Raw genomic sequence first — 14276 nt, forward strand, 5'->3', positions numbered from 1 at the left:
GGTTCCGCTTCCGCGTGTTTAGGAAAGCTAAGCTGGGTGGGAGCTCATTTGTGTGGGAGGCTAGAGGGTAGGGAATACTTCCAAAAATTTTCAGCAGGTTGTCCATGACAGTTTAGATAATCCTGGTGTTTAAAACCGGTTGCCGTGGTGAATTCCAAATATTAATTTTATGGCACACGGTCTTCAGCTACAACAGGAGGCAGCTAACTTGATGGGGATAGCCAGTGGCTGGACACGGTCCTCGGGGGAGAAGGGACAAGCGCGAGGCTTCCTGCAGTCCTGGTCACGTGAGGGCGTGAAGCCACAGCAGTGAGGCCCGGGGATCTGGAGGGGACAGCCGTCCTCTCTTCTTCCCAAAAATACCTTCTAAGCACGAGGGAGGTTTTGTAAAAAGAAAAGCGACACCTGCCCGCTGGTGACCTGCTCACACAGGTGGTTTTCTGTAGGAAGAAAGCAAGGGCCGCCCTAACTGGTTTGGCTCAGCGGAGAGAGCATCGGCCTTTGGACTGAAGGTTCCCAGGTTCAATTCTGGTCAAGGGCATGTACCTTGGTTGCGGGCACATCCCCAGTAGGGGGTGTGCAGGAGGCAGCTGATCTGTTTCTCTCTCATCGATGTTTCTAACTCTCTATCTCTCTCTCATCCTCTCTGTAAAAAAAAAAAAAAAAAAAAAAGCAAGGGCCAGAGCCTCAATCACTATGCTGGTGACCTTCCCATCCCAGAACGAGCTTCTGATTCCAAAAATAAAGTTACAGCAGCATTTTATTCAAGCAAGGGTTTAGCTAAGGCAGTGATGGATACGAGAGGATACGAAGGAGAGGATTTTTTTAAAATGGTTAATCCTTTGTGCTGAGTAATTCTGAGTTCTCTTTCCTTAGACAGTTCTCTTTTCTTAGAGTGATAACTGATTTGTGAATTGAGTGTTTTGTAGCATTTGTTTTATGTTTAAAGCAAAATTGAGGAGGAATAAGGCAACGAGTGAGAAAACACTTCTCCGTGGACCTAGCTGTCACAACCAAGACTGTACCTGGTCTACAACCAAGACTCGGCTACCCCCTGGTGGCTGCCGACCTTACTGCAGGCAAAGTGCCTGAGTTAGATGGCGAGTCAGAGCAGTGGAGTCACGGTCAAGGTGTTGAAGAAAGCAGGACCAGACCAGGGAGAGGAGGAAGAAAGGAAAAGCTACACCATAGGTGAAGGTAAAGGCTGAGTTCCCATCTCCTGTTTTCCTAGTGAGCCTCCTATACAGAGCCCCAAAGTGCTGAGTGGATAAGCGGGGGTCCTTGTCAGGACAGAGCTCTGCAGGCGATGGGGTGAAGGCGAGGCAAAGAGAACCAAGAGGCTTAGCAGAGGGCAGGGAGCAGTGCTCCCAGGACAGCCATCTGCGGTGGTGGAAAGTCCACATTGTGCCAGCCCCAGCCATGGCGCCTGCTGGGGACACGCAATGGCGTCCTAGGATGAGGAATTGGGTTTTACGCTTACTTGCTTATAATTAACTTGAATGTAAATAGTCAGAGGTGGCAAGTGGTCACCACACTAAACAGAGCAGGATTGGAGAAATAAAAAAGGTTTATTCTTCAAATCAATCATCAAGGTTTAATAAGCAGCTATGCAGTAAAACACTGAACAAGTGGGCACTGTTTGGTTTTTGGTTTTGCTTTGTTCTAAGTAAGAAAAAAGGAAAAGAACCCAGGGCCCCTCACCTCCAGAAGCTGGCAACCCAACGGGGAATACTGGGTCCTAGGGGGAAACCCTCACACACTCTGGGGAAGAAGAACCCCTGATCCCCAGCTCGCCCGCCTAACTTAGGCCACTGCCTTCTACACGTGACTTTAATAACGGGATTGCTCCCAATGCAACCGCTCTGGAGAGGGGATCCCGGGGCAGGAACGAAGCCTTATTTTCAAGTTCTGAGGCCGATGGAAAGCAAGGTCGGTTTACCAGGCCTGAGACTTGGGCAGGTGGAAGAGACCTCAGATGTGGTTCAAGGGGGTTTTAAGGGGCCTGGAAACCTCATGGTCTTGATCCATTGGTTTCACTATGTTGTTGTTTTTTTGTGAGAGAATGTGTTTTGCTTAATAAATGAATTTCCAGAGCATTATTTTTAAAAATGGAGAGAGATTTCAAAGTCTGGCCTCCACGAGACCAGGGGGCTCTGTTTCCCTGGGGATGTAATTACTGGCTAGGAAACAGCTAAGGTCAGGAAGGAGGCAGGCAGAGACGGGACACTTGGAAGGTGCTGGAGAAGGGTGTCCGCAAGGAGGACACAGAAAAGGTACAATACTTCCAAGGACAGGGGTTCCACCGAGGGAAAACTTGGGGTGGGCTGAGGAGTCACAGGCCTGAGGAGTAGTTTCCCATGTGTAATTTTGTTATTTTATCGTTTCCAGTTCTAATGTAATATTAACAATAACAACAGCTTATATTTGTACAATGATATGGTTTTTAAAAAAACACTTCATGGTGATGCAAACAAAAACCCTGCAAACATTTTTTTTTTTTTTTTTTTTTTTTTTTTTTTTTAAATGGAAGGGTTCAGGGCTCAGAGTTATAAGGGGAAAAAGTTTAACTGGGAGCATAGCCAAAAGACCTTTATTTTTCCAGGTAAGCAGGTAAGTTTCCTCAGAGGCAACCATCAAAGGATGCAAAAAAGAGTCACCTGGTTCCAGCCTCTTTTTAATCCCTTCAACCCAAGAATCTTTCGCTTACCTCACACCTCTCCTGCATCCGTGTGGCTACATACAGTTGGTATTTAGAGTGAGAACTGATTTGTGAGTTGAGAGTGCTTTCTGGAAAGACAGGCAGGGTCAAAGAGATGTAAAATGGTGACCATCAACCCCTGTTTGCTTGGGAAAGGCCGAGTTATACCTGTTGGCCAGCATCATTCTTACAGCTCCCCTTCCACTCTCAGATGTGTCCTGGTTTGGACAATAGATTACATGGTCATTCTAGCCATAGCTGACTAGGCAGGCTGTCTTTTTAAAAAAAATACATTTTTATTGATTTCAGAAAGGAAGGTCGAGGGAGAGAGAGATACAAGCATCAATGATGAAAGACATTCATTGATTGGCTGCCTTCTGCATGCCCACTACTGGGGCTTGAGCCGAAACCCAGGCACGTGCCCTGACCGAGAATCAACCGTGACCTCCTGGTTCACAGGTCCGTGCTCAACCACTGATTGCTGCGACTCTTCCCCTGGGGGAATCAGCAGGGTCGTTCATGCTTGGCTTTCTCATCCTCAAGGTTAATGCTTCTAAGGAGCTAAGTGTGCATCCAGGAATGTTAAAGAGGTTAACGGTTTTAACCTGAGTCACCTGTGCATTTATGGTTCTGGATGGGGCCTCAAGCAGTGACCCATACAGAGTTGTTTAAAAAATCATCTGGGAAAGTTGTTAAAAATAGAGATTTATGCCAAAACCAGTTTGGCTCAGTGGATAGAGCATCCCAGGTTCGATTCCGGTCCAGGGCATGTACCTTGGTTGTGGGCGCATCCCCATTGGGGGCGGTGTACAGGAGGCAGCTAATCGATGTTTCTAACTCTCTCTCCCTCTCCCTTCCTCTCTGTAAAAAATCAACATATATATATATATATAGATAGATAGATAGATAGATAGAGAGAGAGAGAGAGAGAGATTTATGAGTCAACTGCCTGAAATTCAGCATATCTGAGAACCTATTAAAAAATGAAAAATAAAGCTTCCCAGGTGGTATGGAGGGAAAGCTGAATTCCACCCCTTAATGAGTCTCTGTCCTTTGACCCCTGCTTGGAGTGATCCATTCTTGCTGTGGAAACCACTGATGTGCCTCTCAACCAAATCGGCATTTAATTCTTTTTTTAGTAAAAAAAATAAGAGTAAACTGTTTCAAAAATAGAGGGCACTATTTTTGGAAGAGATTTGTCTCTTCTCTCAAGACATATTTAGAGACAAAAAGCAAAGTCTCCCAAAGGCAGAAAGCTCTCTCCTGAAGCCCCAATCTGCAGGAAGCAGGCATCCCTCCCTGCGTTAGTCCATCTGGAAAGAACTAGGAGAAGTTACTTCCTGAGACAAGTTTCTGACTGTCTGGAGCTTCCTGCACGTTAGTTATCAGCAGGTGCCTGGCAGGAGGCCTGGGCTCAGGGCTTCCCGAGGAGGTCAGAGTGGCTGGCTGTGACGGGCCATGATGGTATCAAGACACTGGCAGCTCCAGTGGAGGCAGACCTGGGGAAGGATGGCCCCACAGAATCTCCACCAGAAGAACATGTATGCACAGTGGCTGAGTGGACAGGTGACCCGTACTGAGCCACCTGATGAATGTACCACATCTATGCTCCGAGCTGGGGGAGGAGCAGTAACACATCCTCCTTCAGGCTTCTGAAGCAGAGGAGATGGGGCAGAGAGAAGAGCTGAAGGAAGGTTTCTGTAGCGGTATGTTGTAAAGTTGGCCTGATGAATTCAAAATTCAGTAATTCTGAGTTCTCTTTTCTTTCAGCTCAAAAATAAAAGCGTAAAATGGTTGCCTCGCAAACAGAAAGATCTTGGAATTCTTTTTAAATCCTGATACATCTCCTTGGGACAGTAAAGTGGGACGTTCCCTCCAAAGTACTCACTGGGCCCCATCACCCGGCAGCAGCTTCTGCACCCATAGGTGGGCGAGGCCCCACGGGCACCGGTGGGACCAAGTTCTGTCTCAGAGGAGCCGATCCCTGACATGGGAACCATCCCCTTTGGTCCTCCTTCTCCCCCAGCCTTGTGTGCAGAACTCCCTCACTCAGGTGGAAGGTGCTTTTCAAACAGACACTCAGTCCCGGGTGCTGAGTCTTTCTCCCAGAATTGTTGCTAACGGGCTTCACTCCGAACCAGGGCACAGACAATCCCGCTCAGTCTGCTGACCCAGCTGGCTGCCGGCCCCTCAGTCACACCTTCCTCTCAAAGCCCCGGAGCACTGAGATCCGCCCTCATCGCCTTCTTCCAAAACCCGCCCCCCCCCTTTTTTTTTTTTTTTTTTAAATATTTTATTGATTTTTTACAGAGAGGAAGAGAGGAATAGAGTTAGAAACATCGATGAGAGAGAATCATCGATCAGCTGCCTCTTGCACACCCCCTACTGGGGATGTGCCCGTAACCAAGATACATGCCCTTGACTGGAATCGAACCTGGGACCTTTCAGTCCGCAGACTGACGCTCTATCTACTGAGCCAAACCAGTTTCAGCTCTTCCAAACCCTTTCGCAGCTCTACTTCCTTTTGCCAGGAGCCCCACATTACCGCCCAGGACTAGCTTCCTTTTGCTAGTACAGCTCACGTCCGTCCCCACACGTGGATTTGGGGTGGGGGATAGTCACCAGGAAAACTAGGACCACCTGCTGAACTTATTCTGAGAGCAAACATCTACCACCTTCATTTCTCAGGGCCAAACACGTGACGAGGAACTGACGCAGCGCCAGGGAGAAAGTGATGTGAGAAGGATCTAGGAAGGAACACAGAGGACCTGCGAACAGAACAGGCTGGATGGAAAAGAGGGAAGTAAAGCTTACACCTCAACAGTCCACAGACCAGTGTTTATTTCAAACCGCCCGCTCTCGTTGCTGCTGTTACACATATGCTCGCCCTCCAGTCTGAGCCGCTCAGCTTCCGCTGGGAGCCTGGGTCTTCGCTGGGGCTCCTGGGCCCTGAGTGTGGAGCCCATGGCTCAGGGAGCCTCCGCCTGTCTAGCTTGTGTTAGGTGACTCTCCCAGTGCACCCTGGGAGGCTGCAGAGAAGCTCTCCCTCCCTTCCCTCCTCTATTTCCCCAAGGCTGGAGCTCCAAGAAATTTAGAGGGCACTGACCTGGGACCCTCAGAGGAGCTTCAGGATCTCTGGGGGCCTCTTAACATTGTGTACGTTGTATATGTGTGTGTGCACAAGTGCCAGCAATTTTCTGGGGGCAAGGTTAACCATTTTTTTCTATTAGGTTTTCAAGGGACCCCCCAAAAGGATAAGGAACCACTGCCTGGTCCTCAGCTTGTCCTGTGCAGGTGGCACAGGTGCGAGCAGGGCAAGCTGGAGGGATGGAGACGCTCGTGCAGCGTGAGGTCAGGGCCCAGCACGGTACCTTGGAGGCAGCCATCACCGCCGCTGTGGCCGCCACGTTCAGGCCTCGCTTCCCGAAGTGCACAAGGGCGTCGTAACTCCGGTCTTTCGCTTGGACCAGGCAATCATCGATTTCCTGTCAAAGGAAAGACAGAGACACACTGAGCGGGAGGGTTCAGATGGACCTCTGTTCTTTCTCCCTTCTCCTGAGGCCTGGGCTTGGCGCCTTGCCCAGTCACCATTCTCCCCGGGACTGAAGTCACCGGCACCTTGGGAGTGTGTGTGAGTAAATATAAGGGGGGCGGGGGAGAGACAGAGGAGGTCAGGGGAGTGGAAAAGGGAATTTTGAAACAGCCACTCATTGAGCCACAGAAGGACCCTGGGGTGCAGAGAATGAAGTGTCTAACCTCAGACCTGCCACTAGTGGACTGTCACACCCTGGCAAGTACGTAGCCTCTACACTAGGGGTGTCGAACTCAATCAGAGAAGGGGCCAAAATCTAAAATCCAGCCTAAATCGTGGGCCGAATGGTTTACTGAACAGTCATAAACTGACAATGTCATAAACTGACAGCGGAGTGCAGTGATGACAGCGCGGTGCGGGCCACATTGCAAGGCCTGGCGGGCTGGATTTGGCCCGCGGGCCTTGTGTTTGACATATGTGCTCTACACAGTTCTGTCTTCTGAACAGCGGGGGCAGCGATAGCACCTAACCCCTAACTCAGGGAGCACAGTCAGGATTGCATGAGGTCATCCCCGTGAAACGTCTGACACAGGGCGGTTTCCGTCAGTGCGGACACGGAGGCCTTCCTTACCTCGGGCGCTGGGCCCCTGCAGCTCTAAAATCCTGGGACTGTATGGCCATTCCATTCTATATCCTAACAGCTCCCCATGTGTTTATCGTCGGGAGGGATAGGACATAGAAAAGGACAGGTGTGATTTCTGTTGATAAGGCAGGTGTCATTTTGCAGGTACTAATGAAATAAAGGCAGAAATCAGAAGTCGCCTCAGCATCATACCCCAAGGTACAGGTAAGGTGGGACAGAGGACGAGGTTGCCTTTGTGACTAAAACAAAGTAAAATACTGATTTCGTCCCCAGTGGAATCAACTCTGGCTTATTCCTTCCAGTTGTGAGTCTGTTTGCGGTTGTTCTGTTTCATACAACAGCTGCTGTGTAATCACTAGCTCATTTCAGAGTCCAGTGAGAGAGGGACAGTGGCCTCAGTCTCCTTTCCGGTTCAGCACATTCAAGTATGTCCTCGGCTCGGAGGTGCAGCTGGGCAGCAACCCCTGCTCCTTCCTTGTTTGGCTTCCCCAGGAAGTCTCAACAATAGGTTTTCCTATGACCTGACTGCCTGGAAGTGATTCTGGGCAGTTCTTAGGAGTCAGCCGCCTTCACCTCAATGGAAATCACAGTGGCAGCTTCAGGAGGGGACAGCCTCCAGGAAAAGGAAGGTAGAAGAGGGATTGGATAACCAGGTCAAGAGAGGGCTGGCCATTCCTCAACATCCAGCCTGTGAGGCAAGAAGTGCCGTGTCATCGCTTCTAGAGGGATGCTCGGAGATGCCTACAGTAACCTGCTCACCCCACTGACATGTTCCCCAAAGCCTCCCCTAGAAGTCCAAAGAATTCCACTTTCATAATAATACAGGTTAACACAGAAAGCCACCCACAGTGCTCCTGTTTCATGCTAAAGAAGCCTATCACATAGTCAGTTTAGAACGTCACATAATAAAAGAAATGAATTATACAATTTGGAACCAATAATGTCACTCTTGGGAATTTATTATAACTTTAAAAAAAAAAAAGTCAAAAGAAGAACTAAACTCTACCCATCGTGATGTTCACTTGGTCATGATGAAGACCAAGTGAAAACGAATTATAGTAAATGCAAAAACGTGTTTATAATCTCAGAATGCAAATACCATGCCTGTGTTATCTTTTTATTTGGTTTTTGAGGGTTTTTTTGTGTGTGTGTGTGTGCACTTAAAATTTTATTTTAAAGAAAGGTTATAAAGACTGGTATACATAAAAAAGAAGTTATCAAACAAGTTGGCAAGACAAATCAATGTTTATTTTAATGGACTTTGCATTTATTATGGTATAAAATGTTAAAGAAACAATAGAATAATCCATTGAAAGCAAATTTGGCAAATGAGGTTCAGTAGAGATGTTGAACAAAAAGTAATTTTATAAATAGTGACATTATTTTATAAGTAGCCCACAATTAAGTTACTTTTCAAAAAATATGTTGTAATTCTTTAATTTTTGGTTGTTATTGTTAATCCTCACCTGAGTGTATTTTTTTCCATTGATTTTTAGAGAGAGTGGAAAGGAGGGGGAGAGACAGGGAGAGAAACATCAGTGTGAGAGAGACACATCGACTGGTTGCCTTCTGCACTCATCCTGACTAGGGCTAGAGATCAGACCTATTTTTCCCCATCTCTGACATTAAAAAAATTTTACATTTTTATTTTAAGGATGTTTGTAAAGTACTTTGAAGCAAAACAAACACAACAGGTAAAGATCATGAAACAAATTATGACGATTGTCCTCATGAATGCTTACTAATGGATAATTACCAAAATAACAGGTATTTCATTGATAGCATACATTTCATCATTGAATAAAGCAAACATTGTACTAGAAAGTTTTATATTCCAGTCTCTATTAGAAGCCAACTGGGTAACTACCTGGATACAAGTCCAAGTCTTTTAACCTCTCAATGCTTCTGTTTTCCTCCCTATGTTAAGTTTTAAAAGTAATTTTAATGGTTTTTGTGAAAACCATGTCTGGCCCTAGCCGGTTTGGCTCAGTGGATAGAGCGTCAGCTTGGGGAACGAAAGGTCCCGGGTTCGATTCTGGTCAAGGGCACATACATTGGTTGCAGGCTCCTCACTGGCCCAGGCCCTCCAGGCTCATGCAGGAGGCAATCAATCAATGTGTTTCTCTCACATTGATATTTCTGTCTTTCCCTCTCTCTTCCACTCTCTCTAAATCAATGGAAAAATATCCTCAGGTGAGGATTAAAAAACAAACAACAAACAAACAAAAATCATGTCTGCGAAAGGCTAATCATGATAAAAGGAAGGAAATTCAGTTTGGGGAGTGGAATTATGAGTGAATCTTTTATGTCTTTTGTTTCAATTTATGAAAATGTTTTACAATAGATAATGACAAACAATATCTTTCTGAGAATTTCACAACTATTTCTAAACATGTCAAAAAAACAGACTTTAAAAAAAAGACCAGATGGAACAACTTGTTAGGGATAAATAAGAGCCAATCAAGGGTCTTCTGCGATAAAATAATCTGCCCTTTTTACTTATCACTTTTCAGAGTTTTCACTCGCTGGAGGGAGTGAAAGGCAGAGCAGCATGAATTACCTTTTCTTTTGAAGACAGCGTGGGATGGACAAACTTCCTGTACAGGAGGCTGGAGCCTTTTGTGTAGGGAGATAGCAGCCAGGCTACAAAGGCTATTTTTAGTTCATAATAGAATGGAAACCTGGAGAGAAATGAGAAATACACATTCCATTAGGTTCTCGGCAATGCTGCCCTGGGCCGGGAAGGGCCGACCCGGCACAGACACCTGTCCTGCCTGCACGGGGCTGCAGGGCCCAGCTCCCTCCGTTCCTCACCCATGAAGGTGTGCACACACACACACACCCAGCTCGAGCCCACAGCCTCTTCTGACAGCTGGTTGTTTTCTTTTGTTGCCAAAGCAAGCCAGGTCCCAGGTTCTCTCAGCAAACCCCACGCCATGCCTGGCAACAGCTGGCACCCCTGCCTGTGCTCATTTCTGTTGGAGCCGGTGCTCCAGCCCCAGCCTGCAGGCTCAGGCCACACGGGTGCCACTCACCCAGACACTGCCACTGGCAGCCAGGAAGGCACACGCACCTGCAGGATACACAGCAGGGCCGAGCCCACAAAGAATCTTTTGGGAGAATAAAAGCTTCCCCTCCGTGGCAGTCTTCTCAGCCCCAAAAGAGGGAGGAACGGGAGCCTAAGTCTTGTCAAGAAAGAGGGTGCTACTCACCCTACTCCAGTCAAGGGCAGGCAAACAGAGCTTATGTTTTTGGTGCTCAAAGAAAGAAGTGCTCAGGGCACAGGTAACATACAATTCTGGAGTCTGAATCCTGCATACCATTCATTTATTCGCCCCATAGCAGACAGGATTTCCATTTAGCAAGACTGAGATACCGATGTCCCTGGGAAAGAGTTCATAAGACAAACACCCCCTTCCCCCATGTTCCCGAGAAGGAGCAGGGAGACCGCAGGAGGCCAGCCAGTGCCAGAGAGAACATGGTTAGGAGGGGAAAGTCCCAGTTCCTGGAGTACTCACCAACAAAGGAAGATGTCGGTGAATGTCTCTGCTGTGGTGAAAAGTGCAAATATAATCCAGTACATCATCCATTTGACCTGTTGAACGAAAAAGTAACAAAGCTAGTAGAGAAGGTCAAGGGTGAATGGCTGGCTGCCCGACACGGAGAAGGAAAGGCCCAGCTGCTGGGGCACGTCCCGGCAGTGCTGCTGCATTTCTAGCCCACTCCCTGTCTTTCCCAAGCTCATGTCTAGTTCTACTGCTGCAAACCTTGGGGCTGACGCTGGAGGAAAATGGGCTGTCTCCACAACTGACCCAGGCTCAAGGTCAATGTGGACCCTAGGTGACCTTCACTAGCCCTCAGGTGAGCCAGGGAGGCCTGCGGACCAGGAGTGACTCAGGATTCACTCAGGTTATTTTCCCAAGTAACTCTCTAGGCCTTCACAGAGACACACCTGGGAATGAACTGTAGCAAGGCCAGTCTCTCTGGGATGGAGTGTTGATAATCCTCACTGGCCACCAAAGACTCTCTCTCTCCTGTGAGAAACCCCTCACCCCTAACCCTTACAGAAACTGGATCTTTTTTTTTTTTAATATATTTTATTGATTTTTCTTACAGAGAAGAAGGGAGAGAGATAGAGAGCTAGAAACGTCGATGAGAGAGAAACATCGACCAGCTGCCTCTTGCACACCCCCTACCGGGGATGTGCCCACAACCAATGTACATGCCCTTGACAGGAATCGAACCTGGGACCTTTCAGTCTGCAGACCGACGCTCTACCGCTGAGCCAAACCGGTTTCGGCAGAAACTGGATCTTTTAAAAGTCTCTCCCACGCGAGCATCCATTCCACTTCCACTGCCTCTCTCCCCAAGTTGAGGTAGTGGTCCCCTCTCTCCCATTTCCCTTGTCTCTTGGCTTTCCCCTCACCATCCCATCCTACAAACCAGCAGTCACCAATCGGTGGTCCGTGAGGTCCGGAAGGTTGGTGACTGCTGCTACAAACCACCCCGTCCTAATCTTCCAAAAGCAAGAACTCATCAGACTAATACAATCTTTTGCTTGGTGTCTCTGCCTCTGCCTCCTTCCCAATCTGTCCTCCTTATTCTAGTCAGAATGATCTTGTTAAATCCAAACTTGATGTTTCTCCTTCCAAGCTTTTAAAGTCTTCAATACAGTAGTCCCTTATTGTTGTTAAGATAAATCGCAAATTCCTTAAGATGTTATACACTTCTGCATAAACTGGATCATAATTACCTCCAGAGAAAGCCCTCCCTCTCACCCACACTTCCTTGAATTTTTCACTCGTTATAATGAACCTGAACCAAGTGCGTCTTCCTTTGCCTCCATATTTCAGCCCTCAGATCTCAGCCTAAATGTCATTTCCTCTAGGAAGTGTCCAAAGTTGGGATAAGTATACTTTCCTTTCTCTCTCTCACAGTGTCATACAGGCTCCAGTTATAACACTGAACATTCTGCTTTGAAAGCATCTGCTTATTGCTATGCTTTTCTTACTAGATTACAAGCTCCCTGAGAGTGGAGGCCGATCATTTTTGCACACCACTGTAGCTCTAGTACCCAAAACAGTTCCTGCCACATAGTATGTGCTCAGTGAGTATGTTTTGAATGACTGGATTAGGAGATTGGCATTGTTAATGGGAATGAAAGGATGGTTTAAAAAAGACTGAGAAGGAATATACTTTGGGAAATACTGGTCTGCGTGGCTTTTTGAGAAGAAAATAGAGAATCAGGATGCTTTCAAGGTAACAGGTGCTCCCCATGAGTACCTGCTGAATAGATGGTGGGTATACATGGGAGGAAAGGGGCCTGAAGAAGTCGGGGCATGGTGTGACATGGAGCCACTCACACCAGCAAGAAAGTAAACCAAGGGTCAATTTAGGGAGAAGAGGCTGAGCTCCACGAACCTGAGGGCAGTCTGAGGGCCCAGGAGACATCTGAGAAGAATGCCCAATAGGCCTCCGGAAAGACAAGACCGAATCTCAGGAGGGAGAGTGGGGCTATGGCCAAAGATGAAGGAGGCATGGGGGAGAGGGGACCCGAAGTGTTAGCCTAAAGAAGTTTCCACCATGAACCCCTTCACTTTAAAATGCTTTCATGCGGAAAAGACAGTCTGAGAATGATTCACTGAGCCTCAAAAGGAAAATGGAATGCTGGTGGCTCAGAGATGGAAACCATAAATAAATTACCAGGAAATGTTTTCCCCCCATCAAACCACGGAGTAACCAAATGATGGCTATTTTTTCCAAGGTACGAAAGAGAAGTTGCCAGGTTTGCGGGATTCTATCCAAAATTCTCTGTAAGATGTGGAGAGCATGGGCGGCACGGTGTCCAGAACAGAGAGACGGAGCGATGGCCAATTGGAGAGGAGATGACCAGGAGCAACTCTGGGATGGATAGTTGACAGCAGGGTTAGGGAGTCCCTCCGGACTGATCAGGGGCAGGACCCAGCAGTGAGGACCCTGGAGAAGGTGTGATCCAAAGTCATAGCCGGAGGGTGGGAAGCAGAGTCTAGAGACCTTCCATGAGCCACAGATATGGGCAGAGATACCAGGACCCATGACACCAAGCTCCAGGGCTCCTGGCAGCCTGTGTAGGCTCCATTGGCTGTGCAGGCAGCAGGCTTAGCCACCTTTGTAGCCTCGTCTCACCTTTGGACCCTCCTCTACATCAGTCACCCTATTTCTTGAGTATTTCACACTCCCTCTTGCATCTGGACCCTGCTTCAGCCTCCCAGGGAATCCCCTCTGCCTAATGACCGGGAAAGCAACCATTTGAGCCTGGTTCACAGCTGACTCGGCACCATCTGCTGGCACCATCAGATCCACCAATCTGATGGATCCCCAGATTGTCCCTCACCGTGGACAGCTGCACAGCCGAGGTTGTCCTGAGAGAATGAGGAAGTGTAATTCCCTCACAGGCAGCACTCTGAGCAGCGCACATAGCAGGAAGGAGAAAGGTCCTGAGGTACTGCACCTACACTGCCACCAGGTGTACTAACTGTTTTCTCATTTTCTGAATTCTTGATGCTTGGCATCTGAGGCCTTGCTGGCTGGGGAGAGACTTCCATTCCCCAGACCAGACAATTCTTAGAAAAAGACTTGCCCCAGCGTGGACTTTCCATATGCAAACTGGCCGGTCCAGAGCCCATAGATTAGGCCAATGTTCCCTAGCCCTAATAACCCCAGGCCAGGCACCAAGGCAACTAGGGCAGCCCCCACACTCCACACCCCACAGCCTGCTGAACTTATTTCAACTGGCCAACCTAAACCTGATACCCTGTCCTGCCCAACTTCCCTGCAGAAACCAGTAGAGGTTGTGGCCCCCCTGCCCGCCTCTTCCTGACTCCTGACCAATCCCGGTGCTGCTCCCTGTGGCCCTGGGTGGTGTGCTGGGCCTCCCACTTTTAAGGAGCTGTGAGTAATAACGTTTTTCTTCATGACAGTCATTTCTGTGTCTGCATGCCTTACCGTACCTGACTAAAGCAAATCCCAAGTACATTTTCAAGTACAAGGTAAAGATTTGGCAATACCATGAGGTATGTGGAAGGATGGCTGAGACTGGTACTGGGCTGGGATCACATTTTGGAATGATGTGGATGGATCCCCAGATTGCAGACATTTGTTAAAAGCCCATGCCTGACCAGCACCATCGGAACATGGAGGAGCTCGATAGAAATACAGTCTCAGGCCCCACCTGAGACCCTATGGATCAGAGTCTGTATTTTAATGAAATCCTCTGTTCATTGATACGTTAAAGTTTGAGGTTCACTGGTTTCACTACAAAGTAGCAAGAAGCTAGGAACAGGGAAACTGAGACAAAATTAAACAAGGCCACGCAGTACGGACAGCTTGCAGCTGGCTGGTGAATAACAAGCCCTTATCTTCCC

General features: G+C 47.9%; 1 protein-coding gene across 8 annotated transcripts in view; it reads right to left on the minus strand.

Moving 5' to 3' along the window:
- REEP1 (receptor accessory protein 1) overlaps window positions 1-14276 on the minus strand; it is an 85916-nt gene that overhangs the window by 28856 nt on the left and 42784 nt on the right. For 7 of the 8 annotated variants that reach the window (XM_084900275.1, XM_084900280.1, XM_084900278.1 and 4 more), the window contains 3 exons: window positions 10392-10468; window positions 9434-9554; window positions 6070-6183 (listed from right to left, as the gene is read on the minus strand). In XM_084900275.1, the coding sequence (XP_084756401.1) occupies window positions 6070-6183; window positions 9434-9554; window positions 10392-10468 (312 nt within the window). The remainder of the gene's footprint in view (window positions 1-6069; window positions 6184-9433; window positions 9555-10391; window positions 10469-14276) is intronic. The other variant, XM_084900282.1, reaches the window with a different exon arrangement.

This window comes from Pipistrellus hanaki, assembly GCF_964339955.1.
Source record: "Pipistrellus hanaki genome assembly, chromosome: 12".
NCBI classification, from domain to species: Eukaryota; Metazoa; Chordata; class Mammalia; order Chiroptera; family Vespertilionidae; genus Pipistrellus; species Pipistrellus hanaki.